This window comes from Crinia signifera, chromosome 6, assembly GCF_055691185.1.
Source record: "Crinia signifera chromosome 6, ASM5569118v1, whole genome shotgun sequence".
NCBI classification, from domain to species: Eukaryota; Metazoa; Chordata; class Amphibia; order Anura; family Myobatrachidae; genus Crinia; species Crinia signifera.
Window position 1 is genome coordinate 258,782,644 of NC_139222.1, and position 15,623 is coordinate 258,798,266.

Below are 15,623 nucleotides of genomic sequence, written 5' to 3' on the forward strand. Positions count from 1 at the left end.
CCCATGTTGAATGTCAAAGCTATCACAGACATCCCCCCGGACAATACACCGCCGGGGCAGGACACTACAAGCTCCGGAATGCAGAGTTTGATGACCGGTCCGGCGTTCCGGTGTCTTGTCCGGTTCCAGTTTTTACTTGGTCCCCAAAATTGTCCACATCTGTATATGCATCCTGTCCTACAAAAGCCTACAGATAAATATGGAAAGGAGCTGATATAGGACGAGTCAGTGTGTAATAATATGGTGGTGCAAAGGGTTTTCTTTCATGTATTATTCAGTATGTCTGCTCTAGTAGGAGGATTCTGTGGAATTTCCTCTTGTGCATGCCTACTGTATGTCTGTATCATCGCCTATAGTTCCCACACATATGCACACAGTGCAACTTCTTCCCTCTCGCTTTCAACTTTTCCTCATTTCCTAATCTGTAAAAATAGAATGTAGTCAATCATTTCAGCCTCTCCCAGCCTCTGATATATGAGCCTTCCCCACTGTCTCCTACTGGCAAAGCTGCCTGCAACTGTACAATACAGCAACAGGACAGCCCCTGTGCAGGCTCTATACCTGCCTGCCCCGTCATTCTCTGCACACTCCTGAAACATTCTCTCTGGAATTATTCATCACACACGGATTACATTCAACTCACTGCACAGTTTAAATAGTGTCTTGGGGCTTCAGAAAGTCACTTGCTCACTTGAGAGAGAGAGAGAGAGCAAGCGAGAGAGAGCAAGCGAGAGAGAGAGAGAGATAGAAGGAGGGAGAGTATTAGTTAAACTGGGGTCTACTAGAAGATGCAGAAGTCTCTACCAAGAGACAAACTTTTTGTTTATCCAGAGTTCAGGCCCCTGCAGAGGATCCTCAGCCAACCTATTGAGTTTGTGATACCTCCTCTGCGTGAGAGACCTCAGTAGACAAAGCACCACAAGCAGCCTCTAAGGGTAAGAACTGTCTTTGGATTCTCCTACTGTCCCATCTGTAGGTCTTCAGTTCTGTATTGTTATTACCACCTTCATTACAAGTCTCTCACTCTGCAGTGAGATGTACTAACTTGCTTGAAGTTCTCTTGTTACATCTCTGTCCCCCTGATCTCCCCTGTGCACCACCAGCATGCTGTAGAACGATCAAGCACCAGTTCCTTCCTTTCTCCTAATTATTCTGCTTTTGGGAACTCTACGTGACGCTTTCATCCCCTACTTATCTAAAGCAGCTACCGTACCCAAGTTCTCACTTATTCCACTTCATTACAGATCAAGAAATGATCCCGAAACTGGATTTGTGTTTCTGGATTTGGGGGGTCCTGCTTGTGCAGAGGTCCCTGGCCCGACCCTCCGATGACCAAGACTATTATCACCAGGAGATTGTGTCAAGGGATCATTTCTACTCCTACACGGACCACGAGGATCTACAGACAGCCCTGGGAGAGGTGGAGATACCCCCAGAGGAACCCATGGTGGAAGTGATACATGAGAGTCAGGACACTAGAGAAGAGGTTTATCCAGTCTCCAAGAAAGATATCAATAAATCTAAGAAAAGCAGCAAGAAGGAAGATAAATCCCATGTGCAGAAACAAGGTAATTACCTTTAATAATAACTTTCCGTACAATAAGTTACCATACGTCTAACTCCCTGAAGCTATGCACCTAATGCGTTGATTGTAACTCAGAGGTCAAACAGAAGCTCTTCCTTCTTAATGCAAAGAATTCCAAGTATTGGCATGTTGAGCGAAAAATATAAATTCTTTTTTATCCTTTATTGATCGAATCTCCAGATATTCCTCCGTATTCCTGCACATGCTGAGGGTCAGGTTGCAAAATCAATGATATACAGTGAGATTGACACTGCAGCTTTAGGTGACCTGTTTAACCATGCTCATTATATGGTAACTGGGTCTTCAGAATCTATTAGGGGGCGAGGGTTCCTTAAGGAGGAAAATGACCTTCAAACGTCACTCCACTAAAAACTTTTACAAAAAGTTTTTTTTTTTATGTATAATAAATGTAGTTTAGGTAGTATTCTTACAATGGTTGCCTATGTAGTTATTTACTTTTAGTAACGATGAGTTAAATGTAATGCAAACAGGCTGCTTAGCAGGGGTTCCCGTGATATTGTTCCACGTCTGCCTTTGCCTCACTATTCCACGCTGTATTGTTGGGAAAAGTGGGATCATTCTGCTGTGAAGTTGTAGTGTGGTTGGGGTCCTGGTTAGACTTATGGTGAAAGTCCACCATTGTATCCTGCAGAACTGACACTTCAGCACTGTGACACCATATTTTTTGTACGAGTTATGGAAACTCTTCTCTAGTGGATAGCCAGTGGTTGTCATGTACTGTAAATCCGGGCTGAACGGAACATTAAAAATAAATGTGGCATCTTTTGCTTAGTGCTACTGTACCTGCTTAGTGCTACTGTAAGTGGATTTTGTAGAAACACACTGGATGTTTCATGATTGCGGTATCTGCATCTGACACGGCAAGATCACAACATAAAAGAGCCTTAAATTCCTAATGAAAACCCATATGTAGTCTGAGCCAGGACAAATCAGACGGTGTGCTCCATTCGTTTTGCACTGCTTAAATTCCTGCTCAATTCATCACCTTAGAGGTAGAACTGACAGCTATTAACATCCTAAATCCATGGCATACCTGCCAACTCTCCCAGATTGTCGGGGAGACTCCCCAAAATAGCGGCAATCTCCCTGACTCCCTGAAGAATATAGAAATCTCCCTGATTGCACCTTCCCAACATTATGTAGCTGTTTTAATCTTAAATCAGTAATAAAGTATATTCATTCAGGTGGGATCATCAGCGCCATTTCCCTCCATTGGTTATAAGGCACAATGGGGCAGATGTATTAATCCTGGTAAAGAGATAAAGTGGAGATAAAGTGGAAGGTGGTAAGGCATCAGCCAATCAGTTGCGTTTGAAAAATGACAGTTAGGAATTGATCGACTGGTGCGTTATCACCATACTTTATAACAACTTTATCACTTTACCAGGCTTAATACATCTGTACCAATGATCCCTTTGGCCACATACATTTTTACATAGAGTTTATCGTGGGCACATAAATGGAACCACTTGTAAAACACATTACACAAAAAAGCCCTGACACGCATCAGTGTCTTTTCATCAACAAGTAGATCTTACCGATTGCTTAGGGGCTCATTTACATGTGGATGTCAATCATTTTAATGACACACCTCTCAGATGTAGCAGTTAATGTCCACGCTTATAGGCGTTACGGTGGCCATATCTACGCAATTTAGACACATTGGGCCGATTAGTTGTGTGAAGAGTATGTCATTTAATTATGATTCCCATCTGATGTGCGGTCCCATGCGCACCAGATTGGATCCGCAGATTGTAACTGTAATATATCAATAATGTATGTGATAACTGAAACGGAACATTGCTGATGAGTCCACAAACCCATCAGTACAAACATGTTGTTGGACATTGGGTCTGGGGAGATATATAATGGTTTAAAAACATATGCACATTGGTGTGAAACAAGAGACAATTCATTTCTATGTGATGTCCATTAATGAATGAATTATTGAATGATTCATTACAATTTTATTCTATGTACTAAGCCTTGTAGAGAGAGACTGGGGTCTATTCAGGAAGCAGTAAAAAGGAGCAGCCATGGCAACCAATAGCTGGTACATGTACAAGTGCACTTGATAAATGTGATTGGTTGCCATGGGCAACTTCTCCACTGGTTCCCTTTTTTCTGAATAGACCCATAAAGCTGAGATATAAACTGCCAGCCAACCAGCTGTCATTTAAAAACAGCCTGTACAATGCCAGTTAGGAGACAATGTACAGTTAGGAGCTGATTGACTGGTAGTTTATTACTCTCAAAAGTATCACTTTCAAAAGTTTAGGCCCAGTACACACGGTGTGATTCATTTTCAATTCATTCGGGATTGAATTGCACGGTGCTGTGTACACATTCCATTTAGACCGTATGTTACAGATCTGTGCTATATAGTCGCCTGCACAGTTTATTTTTCTATTCGAATTCAATGCCGCGAGGTCGCGCATTGGGATCAAATCGAGATTGAATGCAGCTTAAAACCGCTCAATTTCAATTCGATTTTGACTATATAAGCAAAATCGAAAAGGAAGTAAGACAAAATCGAACCGAATCACTTGCTAAAGCAAATTGTAAATGTAGAGAGTAGATGTAACAGGTGCAGAGAGTACAAACCCCACCCAAATCTAATTCTCTCTGCACATGTTACATCTGCCCCACCTGCAGTGCACTTGGTTTTGTCCATTAGAGAGAATTTGCTTTTGCGAGTGAACAAGAATCAGGCCCTTAGTACATATCCCCAACAATATTGTAACAATATGTGGAACGTTGTCTCATTTGGCAGATGTGCTACATACCGTAAAATCTGTGAAGTATTAATACTGTCAGATGCTGCCATGGATGACCTCACGAGCTGCCAAGTGCGGCTAAGGAGCCATATGGCAAACATACAGTACAAGCACTTAGCAGGCTGGGATCTGACTGGTCTATACAGGATGGCTACTATGTATGACTGGAAGCATATGTAGAGGACGTTGTGTGTGTGAATAGGACCCCTCCAACATTTTTATATCCATTGATAGCAATGGCTTTATTCTGTGCCCCTAGGCAGATGTAACATGTGCAGATCAGACCCATTAGCGCTGGAGACCCATCCACAGCCGCCAAAGGAGAGGACCATCTTCCAGGTTCCATACAAATAAAAAGTTAATTGACTGTTATTACTACTAACTTATTAGTGATTTACAATGTTATAAAAGGGAAATGAGAAACTTTCAGTAATGTGTATGAAGCGTCCGATGTCTTGGTTGGCAGAAGACTCCTGATTATTAGTTTTGTATGTTGCATCCCATCCTGGGTGCTTGTGTTTTGTCTGTGTATATTGCAGGCTGGGCAACACAGGAATAGATAGTAGAAGAAATAGCGTTATCATTATCTACATACTGTAAGATTGTGCTGACAGCAATGCCAGGACTGCTGAATATGGTAAGTGTATAAGGGGCCTATTTATCAATTAATATTTGTGGGTGTATTCCGGGTGTACCCACAAATATTACGGATCCCCCAGATACACCATGAAGAGACAGTAGCAAATATCTCCAATGTATATTGTGTTTAACCTGTTCTGAAGATGGCTTTACATGTAGTAGCCTGTGGGTTACAGGCAGGGCCGCCAATAGGGGGGTGCTGTGGGTATTTCTATCCCGGGCCCTGGCCTCTGCAAAGGCTCGGCCAGCTCATTTTGCCCACTGCAACCCCCCGACTGCCTCCGCTGTGCTGCGCTCAGTGAACTGAACAAAGCAGGTCCCAGAGTGCAGGCTTATTCAACCCAGGACTCCGGCGGCCAATTAAAATGCTGCACCGGCAGCCAATCAGAGTGGCTGCCAGTACGTCTGATTGGCTCACCAGCCAGTGTTGCATTTTAATTGGCTGCCGGCATCCTGAGTTGAAGAAGCCTGCGCTCCGGGACCTCCGTGCTGCAGCTCAGCGGAAGAGGAGGGGGGGGGGGGGGAGGTGGCTTTCCTATGGTGATGCACAGTGTTTTTCAGGGTGCACCTACCGTTTTTGTGGGCACGCCCAGGAAATTCTGGGTGTTTCTATGCGACAACCCACTATCCACCCCATTTCCACCCCTGTCTGTGTGGATGCCTCGTGAGTGTGATACTCGCCGAAGGCGTACACACAGCGGGTCAGCACATGCGTATTTTCACCCAAACGCATAAGCAGACCCGCAACATCAGTCTCCGAACCAAATTCGGGAAATAGCCACTTAGCATTTCACAAAGTGAGTTCTATTCAGGTTTAATAATGCACAGGTATTAACCTTTTCAGTGGTATGCCCGGAAAGTTTCCGCGCATACTACCAATATGCAGGTGTGCACCGCTGGTGCATCACCTCTTAAGACACCCCCCAGTGGTCACTTCCCCTTCTCCTCCTCTCGCTCCCCCCACCCTCCGCTCTGTCAATCGCTGCATTGAGCATGCGCCGGTAGCAGGCCTTGCTCGGGAAAGTTCGGGGCTGCTCGGGAGTTCGGGTGCCCGAGTCCCCCCGAGCCGCCCCGAACATCCCCGAGTCTGCCGTCTGGTCATTGCTGTGAATGGCCGCAGGGGAACTCCGGCATATGAGATGGGTGGGGGGGGAGCGACAGAAGGGATAGGGGGGGGGGGGTCTGTGGTGGGTATTTCTGGGGTGGGAAAAACCTGCCTCAGAAAAACACACCACTCAAGGGGTTAATGTAAGAGGCATACTATGCTTGTTAGAGTGATGAGTATTTATTTATTTATTTATTTATTTATTTAACAGTTTCTTATATAGCGCACACATATTCCGCAGCGCTTTACAAAGCATAGTTATGGGCAAAAACACATAACGAAATACAGCACAAGACAGTTTAGGACAAGTACATGGTAAATATGGATAGTTGCATCAGGGGACAGGACACTGAAGCAATCATCAGGGTGGCAGACAGGGGTTAAAGTGAGGGGGAACGGGCTGGAACTGAGTTCCATCGCCTCTAATGGTGAGGTGGAACATTTTAAACTCCACATTGGCTCTGAACAGTAAATCTCACAGAAAAGCATTCTAGCATACCTCCCAACAGTCCCGATTTCAGCGGGACAGTCCCGATTATCAGGGCCTGTCCCGCTGTCCCTACCGCTGGGATGCGGTGGCAACTGGCAGGGCTGTAGGGTTAAAGAAGGTGGGTGGGGAGTGTTCCCCCAGGCACCTGCTGGGCCCCTCCAACAAGCCCAGGCCAGAATAATTAGGACCACCCCCCTCATCTTGGCCCCACTGGCAGTCGGTGTGGCTCCCCAGAGATGATCGGTCTGCACTGGAAATGTTTTACCCTGTTGCAGCTTTCTGTTGTTCCTGACATTTAATGCTCCGTCCAAACCTCAGCCTGCAACTCTATCCAGGAACTGTTCTGTAGCCGAGCCAAGTGCACGTATCATCAGATATACTTCACACTAACAGAAACCACCTGACTTCTGTCTAATGCAATACAGATGAGCAGATCAGGCCTCTGTTACATAATCCGCCATCTACATCAGCAGAATGCCGACTGAATATATAAATATATCACTTGTGTATCGGACACCGCCGTGCTAGAACAATCCTCCTGAGCCACTTCTGTCTGAGGATAATACAGTCTAGCTGGGAAGTGGAACCAGCGTGCTCTGTAACGAGATAATGGCTAGGATGAGTGGAATTATATCTTGCATTATATCTGGTTCATTTAAGGCACACAAGACCCTGGTGGACTGGAGGTGAGGTGTCACCACATTTCCTCGCAAGATTTTCAGCTTAATAAGGGAACGTGCCCCTGATTTCATTGAATACAGTAGAATCCCTCTAAACACAGTTCTTGGTACTTGTGTATTATAGCGGCGCCCCCGATGTACATCGCGCAATATTTTTATCGAATCGCATCGCATGCCATGCACCCGATGGCATGCGATGCGACGCAATTTTTGCCCCCTATGCGATGAAACATTGTATAAGCAACCTAAAGGGTGCTTTTAAGCACCCAAATGGGTGCTTACAATGTTAAATGTACCCCAACGCCACCCCCGCCCCCACTATATGTTAGATTGCAGCGCTCAGCGCCTGTCTCCGCATACACTGCTTAGTGTGAGACTTACAGTCTTCCCTTTCCCCCTTGCAGCCAACGTAGTTAAGCGTCACCCTGAGTGACAGGTCGCTTAAGCGAATAGCAGGGCAGAGACCCCTGACCCTGCTGGCAGCGTTACTCCTTCCTGTGAGGAAGTCCCCGCGTTAGTGTGTGCCTCAGATCGTGTGTGACTCCGTCCATGCTGTTTGTAGCTCCACGTGCACCGGAGCGCATAGGAGCAAGCCCCCGCTGTAAACCCGTTACCAGCGTGACCTTTTGCACAGGGAGATCAGTCATCATTGGCAGCAGCGAGACTGGGAGAGATACCGCAGCGTAAACCAGCAGACTGTCATTTACCCTGCACGCGCCAAAACGCTACAGCTAAGTAACAACCAGAGACTGTCGTTACCAAATGTACAAGTTGTATTACTGCTTGAAGTTAACACATGAAGTACTGTTGTAACCTACAAGCCTGCCACTTGAATAAACCCTTCAAACTGGTTATATCTTCTAAGTGTGAGGTCTAACAACCACACTGCACGTACTTATATACACTCTGCCAATAGGTTATGGGCCCAGCACGTCACGTGCGCGAAGATTAACCCCCTGAAGACAAAGTGCTAGCGCAGTACATAAAAGAACACAAAGGAATTATTTCTAAATTGCCATTTGTGGAAGAGTTAACGAGAATGCACAGTACAGGGCATAGCATGAACTTTCCAAAGCTCAAAGGCTCAGAGAATTACACTACATGGAAGTTCGCTATGGAAATGCAGCTTAAGAGGGAGAAGCTATGGAAAGTCACAATAGCCCCAGGAGAAAGTCCAAACCCAGAAGAGGTAGACAAGGCCATTGGCACAATAGGCCTGGCTGTGGAGCAGCATGTTTACTCTACTATCTGTGGGAAGGAGTCCGCTAAGGACATGTGGACAACTTTACAAGGTGCTTATGAAAATAAAGGCTTAATGAGAAGGATAAGTCTGAGACGCACACTGTATGGAACAAAATTGAATGCATGCAAGGACATGAACGATTATATTGATAAAATACTATCGATAGCTCAGCAATTGGCGTGTGTAGGAGCAAAAGTGGATGAGGAAGAAGTAGCAATGGTAATGCTGCAGAATTTGACAGAGGAATTTGACTTTCTGGTTGTCGCACTAGAGTCAAATGAGACCAAGCTTACAACTGAAGTTGTGAGAGCCAAACTACTACAGTTCCAAGAGAGAATCCACAAGGATGCCATAGCTGAAGGTTCTGCCTTAGTAGCAAAGGGTGCGAAACCCAAGAAATGCACATTCAAATGTTATGTGTGCCACAAAGTAGGGCACAAGGCTTCAGAATGCAGGCTGAAGAACACTAGTGACATGCACAAGCGGCATGATAAGAAGAACGAGTCAGCACTGAATGTAACAGACAAGCCAAGGAGGGATCTCTGGTACATGGACTCGGGAGCTTCTAGACACTTCAGCTGCAACAAGGAGTGGTTCAATTCTTTAACACAGTGTAACCCCACAACAGTTACCGGGATTGGTGAAAAGATCCTTACTGCTTCAAGTGTTGGGACAATCACAGTGAGACTAAGAATTGAGGGACAGACAGTAGTCACAGATATCCAAGACGTCCTGTATGTACCAGAATTGGGAAGTAACCTCATCGCTATCAGCGTACTCGAGGCAAAAGGCTACAGAGTCCAGTTTGCAAAGGGCAAGTGCATGGTGCATAATGAAAGAGGGACTGTAATTGCTTCAGCAACCCGATGCAACCAACTATACGTCCTAGACACAGATGAATGTGTAGCTTTGGCAGCCTCTGCTGAAAATGAGTCCATGGAGCTCTGGCACAGACGTTTGGGACACTTAGGATATGATAATGTCCAGAAATTAGCTGATGGGATGGCAACAGGAATCACAGTGAAAGACACCGGAAGACCTGTGTGCGAGAGTTGCATAAAAGGCAAGCAGACCCGCAACCCATTTCCCAAGTCAGCAGGCAGAGCAGAAACACAACTAGCTCTGGTACACACAGATGTGTGCGGACCAATGGAAGAGGAGTCAACCAGTGGTTACAAATACTTCATGACTCTCATCGATGACGCCACAAGAATGACACACGTATACTTCATAAAGAAGAAAAGTGAGGTGATCAAGAAAATTGTGGAGTACAAGAACCTAGTGGAAACTCAGACGGGCCTAAAACTAAAGGTCCTGAGATCCGACAATGGGGGAGAGTACGAAAATGAAGTACTAACCGACTTCCTAAAAAGGCATGGCATAAAGCATCAGCTGACGATGGCCTACACGCCTGAACAGAATGGCGTAAGTGAAAGGGCGAACAGAACAATCGTTGAAAGAGCACGAGCGATGGTGAACGATGCTGGCCTGGAGAAGAGTTTTTGGGCAGAAGCTGTATCTACTGCAGTATACCTGAAAAACAGAACACCTACAGTGGCCGTGAAGGGAAAAACCCCCTTAGAGGCCTGGTCTGGGAAGAAGCCAGACATCAGTCACCTCCGTGTCTTTGGGAGCAGAGCTTATGCACATATACCAAAAGAGAGAAGGAAGAAACTTGACCCAAAATCAAGACAGTGCATATTGCTAGGCTATTGTGAGGAGAGCAAAGGGTACAGGCTCTGGGATGCAGAGAACAGACGTCTCCTGAAATCAAGAGATGTGATATTTCAAGAAACAGCATCACCCACAAAAGCAAAAGAGCAAGAAAAGCAAGCACTAGTAGAGGTATGTGAAATAGAAAGCATACCTGCAACAGAAAATACTGAAGAAGGAAGCGAACCAACTAAAAGAGCTTCTGTGAGAAGAAACAAGGGCATACCAGCCAGAAGATATGAGGAAGAATATGCGAATATTGCTTTCAGTGAACCTCAGAGTATTCAAGAAGCGAAAGCGTGCAGTGATTGGGCGAAATGGAAATCTGCAATTGACACAGAGTTATCAGCACTGAGAGAGAACGATACTTGGACCATAGTAAATAGGCCAAGCAACCGCAAGACAGTCAAGAACAAATGGGTCTTCTGCAAGAAGTTAAATTCAGACGGAGAAGTTGCCCGTTACAAAGCCCGTCTTGTTGCTAAGGGATACACACAGAGATCCGGAATTGACTATGGGGAGATATACTCACCTGTTGCGAGGTATAACACTCTCAGATTAGTAATTGCAGTCGCCACTTTACAAGACTTACTGCTATACCAATTAGACTTCGATTCAGCGTTTCTAAATGGAGAACTACTTGAAGAGATCTATATGGAATCACCAGATCATTATGATGAGAATGAACTTCAGACAGAGAAAGTGTGTCTTCTGAAGAAATCCATATATGGCCTAAAGCAGAGTGGTCGTTGCTGGTACATAAAATTGGACACAGTACTGCTTGAAATGAATTTTATTAGATCAGAGACTGACCACTGCCTTTATCACAAAACTCTGGGAGAAAAGTTGTTCATCATAGCAGTCTATGTGGATGATATACTTATAGCAGGTCACGAAGATCACATCACAAGTGTGAGAGATCAACTGAAACAGAGATTCAAGTTGAAAGACTTAGGTCCAGCCAATCATCTGTTGGGCATGAGGATTGTTCAAAACTTGCAAAAGGGAACAGTCACAGTCGACCAACAAACGTACATCGAGGCAACAATCTTGAAGTATGGGATGGCAGACTCCAAGTCAGTGAATACACCAATTGACAAAAGCGTCAAGATTACAAAAAGTATGTCACCAACCACACAAGAAGAAATAGAGGAAATGCAAGATGTCCCTTACAAGAACGTGGTTGGAAGTCTTATGTATGCAAGCATTGGAACTCGTCCAGACATCACTCATGCAGTCAGTCGGGTGAGCCAATTTGCAATAAATCCTGGAAGACAACACTGGATCGCAGTGAAGAGGATTCTGAGATACCTAAAAGGTACAAGTTCCTTGAAATTAAAATTCGCCAAGACAAGCAATTCAAATTTGAAAGTCTTCTGCGATGCCGACTGGGGAGCAGATGAAGATGATCGTCGTTCCCACACCGGTTACCTGTTCACACTGGCCGGAGCAGCAGTTAGTTGGGCGAGTAGAAAACAACCGACCGTTGCTCTCTCAACAACCGAGGCCGAATACATGGCTCTTACAGAGACATCAAAAGAAGCACTCTGGATCAAAGAGACTTTGTGTGAGTTAGGTCTACTTTATGAAGAAGAGACTATCAGTATCGCATGTGATAACAGGGGAGCAATAGATCTTTCCTGTACTACCAAGCACCATGGAAGGTCAAAGCACATCGCGATAAGACATCACTTCATCAGAGAACTAGTGGAGAACAAGTCCATCGATGTTGAATACATTGCAAGTGAACAGAATGTCGCTGACATGCTTACTAAAGGACTGTCGGGAAACTTGCTTACTAAGTTCGTGAAGGACTGTGGACTTGTCTAAGTTCAAAAATGTTGATTTGAAGTTTTTGATGTTCTGAATGTCTTTTTTTCTCTCTAACCATATTTTCGGTTACAGGTATTACAAAAGGACAAAGCATTGTATTGAGTTCTTTTATGTAGCCGAAGACAGCCTTAAGCGAGGGGGAGTGTTAGATTGCAGCGCTCAGCGCCTGTCTCCGCATACACTGCTTAGTGTGAGACTTACAGTCTTCCCTTTCCCCCTTGCAGCCAACGTAGTTAAGCGTCACCCTGAGTGACAGGTCGCTTAAGCGAATAGCAGGGCAGAGACCCCTGACCCTGCTGGCAGCGTTACTCCTTCCTGTGAGGAAGTCCCCGCGTTAGTGTGTGCCTCAGATCGTGTGTGACTCCGTCCATGCTGTTTGTAGCTCCACGTGCACCGGAGCGCATAGGAGCAAGCCCCCGCTGTAAACCCGTTACCAGCGTGACCTTTTGCACAGGGAGATCAGTCATCATTGGCAGCAGCGAGACTGGGAGAGATACCGCAGCGTAAACCAGCAGACTGTCATTTACCCTGCACGCGCCAAAACGCTACAGCTAAGTAACAACCAGAGACTGTCGTTACCAAATGTACAAGTTGTATTACTGCTTGAAGTTAACACATGAAGTACTGTTGTAACCTACAAGCCTGCCACTTGAATAAACCCTTCAAACTGGTTATATCTTCTAAGTGTGAGGTCTAACAACCACACTGCACGTACTTATATACACTCTGCCAATACTATAAACGTGAACCCGAAGCGTAGCGAGCGCAGCGAGCCCGCAAGGGGCGGCGGTACGCGTCCTCCGACCTTTTCATTCCCCCACTATCTATGTCGGCGTGGAGTTGAGAATAGAAAGTGTGGCGAGCGCAGCGAGCCACCGTACCCGAAGCATAGCGAACGCAGCGATCCCCGTGAGGGGACGCGGATACCTGTGAAGCCCGCGAGGGGACGCCGATACCTGTGAAGGTATCCGTGTCACCTCGCAGGGCTCGCTGTGCTCGCCACACTTTCTATTCTCAACTCCACGCCGACGTGGATAGTGGGGGTATGAAAAGGTCGGAGGACGCGTACCGCCGCCCCTTGCGGGCGGGCTACGCTCGCCACGCTTCGGGTTCGCGTTTATAGTGGGGGGGTGGCGTGGGGGTGCATTTCCCATTGTAAGCACCCATTAGGGTGCTTATACAATTTTTAATCGCATCGCATTGTATGGCGTTGTATGCCATACACAATGTCATACAATTTCAAAATTGTATGACATTGTACAATATTGCGCGATATCTCGTTGCATCGCATACCATCGCATGCCTTATGGTATGCGATGCGATGGGCGCCGCTATAATACACAAGTACCAAGTTCTTTATTTGACTTGAGATTAGATACAAAATTACATCGACCTGCAAAAGCTCCACAAATTCTACTTATTGGGCCTTATTCTGGTTCATGCGCTTGGACGTGAATTCGCAAGGGGGAGTGATGTTTTGCCTTTGCGCAGCAGCATTTCTGTGCATTTGTATACTCCAAGTGCGTGAGAACTCGCCGAGTACACACTCCCAGGGGTGTTTTCATTAAAATGCTGGGCGTACATATGGTAATGCAGCCGTGACGCACGTGCAGGGGGAGGACAGCTGAAATAGGCGGATGTCAGCTGTCCGCCCAATTCCCTGCATTCTTCGCTCATATGTACAAGTGGTCTGGGCCACCCTTACATATGCGTGCACCGTCGCCATCATTCGATGGTAGTCTACATTGAAAGATGGGGAGGTTCCCACTGGCATGCGATTGGATGTTCATGTAAAACATCCGTTCGCAAGCCTTGCAAACGAATTCAGTGTGCGAATGGGTGGTGCGGGCAAACCATTCGCAAGGTGGGGTTTGCGTCATTCGCAATGGTGTGTGCACACTTCCGAGCGAATGAACCAGAATAAGGCCCATTGTGTATGATAATGAAAAGCATCATCTTGCATTCATGCTCCATTAGCAACTAATGTAGCTCTGCCAGTGTACCTGTCTCTTACTCAGTGGAGGAACCCACTTTGCTCATACCTCCCAACTGTCCCACTTTTCTTGGGAACATCCTGGTTTTTCCAGTGTCCCTCCTGGGGCCGACAGGCCCCCACAGCGGTGAAAATGGGGTTTGGCCTCACGGGAGCATATCGAGTATAGGCCACGCCCCTGAAATTTCAGGTGCGCGCCGTCCCTCTTTCAGTCTCTCCAATGTTGGTAGGTATGCTTTGCTCACTGAAGCCTGTCATAGGTTGGGTTTATTATGAACCCAGACGAGCCTGGAGTACGGGGCCCAGACTTGAAGAGCTGATAATGAAGGTAGCAGGTCTTATAAAATGATTTATTCATGCATATGGGTAAACACAGTAAGGCAGTTCAGTTATTGGCAATAATAATGAAACTGACCAGTACAATGGTAAGTAGCTGGAAGAGTACAGTCCAGCTACTGTAAAGATCGGAATGTTCTGTGCTGCAGGATGTTCTGGGAGAATGCAGGCCAGTCACACACGCGTACTAGTGGTGAGCTGGGAGAATGCAGGCCAGCTAGTTGTTAATACGGTGTTCAGGATGAATGTAGGCCAGCTAGTTGTTAATACAGTGTTCTGGAAGAATGTAGGCCAGCCACAGTGTAGTTGCCATACCTTGAGTGGGGCTTGTAGGATGCAGGCCAGCTGGCTGAGCAGACCACTGCAGGTGGAACCGATGACCTGAGCACAGCAGGTGCAGGTTACTGGGATTGAACCTATGAGCAGAGTGCAGTGTAGGTCACCAGGATGTACCAATGAGCACAGCCTTGCGCTGTAGGACTGCTACCTGGGAACACCGGTATGGACAGCGGTACAGCTACACAGGCTAGATGTGGGAGCCAGGCGGGGCTACGGATGGTTATTAAATAGGAGTCTTTGACAACCAGGAGCAGGATAGCAGACTGCATATAGGGATTGTACAACAAAGCACTGTCAATGAGACTGCTGACCCCTGGCTTGCTGATGATTGAGAATCACATGACAGAGAAGTGGATCAGGATTGGTCTCTGGGTGGTCAGCTGACCAGAACTGCGGTGCCTGTGCCTGGATTTGTAGTTGAACTCAAGGACGGTGTAAAAAGTGAGCACTCAGTAATGGCCACAGGTTTTGTGATCTTGGGCAGGTGTGTCTTGTGAACACTGGAGTCTTGTTGAACAGCAACATCATGAACAATAATCAATGACTGTTGTGCAGGCTCAACATGAAGAGACTTGGTGAATTCACACAGGTGGCTAATCAGCACAGAGTGCAACCTGTCAGCAGCTCACACTTCCAGACAGTGCATTCAGCAAACAGAGAGCTCTCACGGTCCAGATGAGGAGACAGATATAAGTCCCCAAATACTATGAGTTTAATCAGGATTGTAACAAAGCATTATTAATGAGAATGAAGCCTACTGTATCAATTAATTAGAGAACAGTGATATCACTGATCCATGTTTTAACCAGTGTTGCCTACCCTCCCGGAATTGCCAGGAGGCTCCAGAAAATCGGGTCCCCCTCCTGGAA

At 46.2% G+C, this 15,623-nt stretch overlaps 1 protein-coding gene across 1 annotated transcript in view; it reads left to right on the forward strand.

Moving 5' to 3' along the window:
* The first annotated feature begins 432 nt into the window (after window positions 1–432).
* The window catches only part of CPXM2 (carboxypeptidase X, M14 family member 2), a 108,789-nt gene continuing 93,598 nt past the window's right edge, over window positions 433–15,623 (forward strand). The window contains exons 1-2 of the mRNA XM_083149428.1: window positions 433–935; window positions 1,245–1,568. Coding sequence (XP_083005554.1) covers window positions 1,253–1,568 — 316 coding nt within the window. The 5' untranslated portion in view covers window positions 433–935; window positions 1,245–1,252. The remainder of the gene's footprint in view (window positions 936–1,244; window positions 1,569–15,623) is intronic.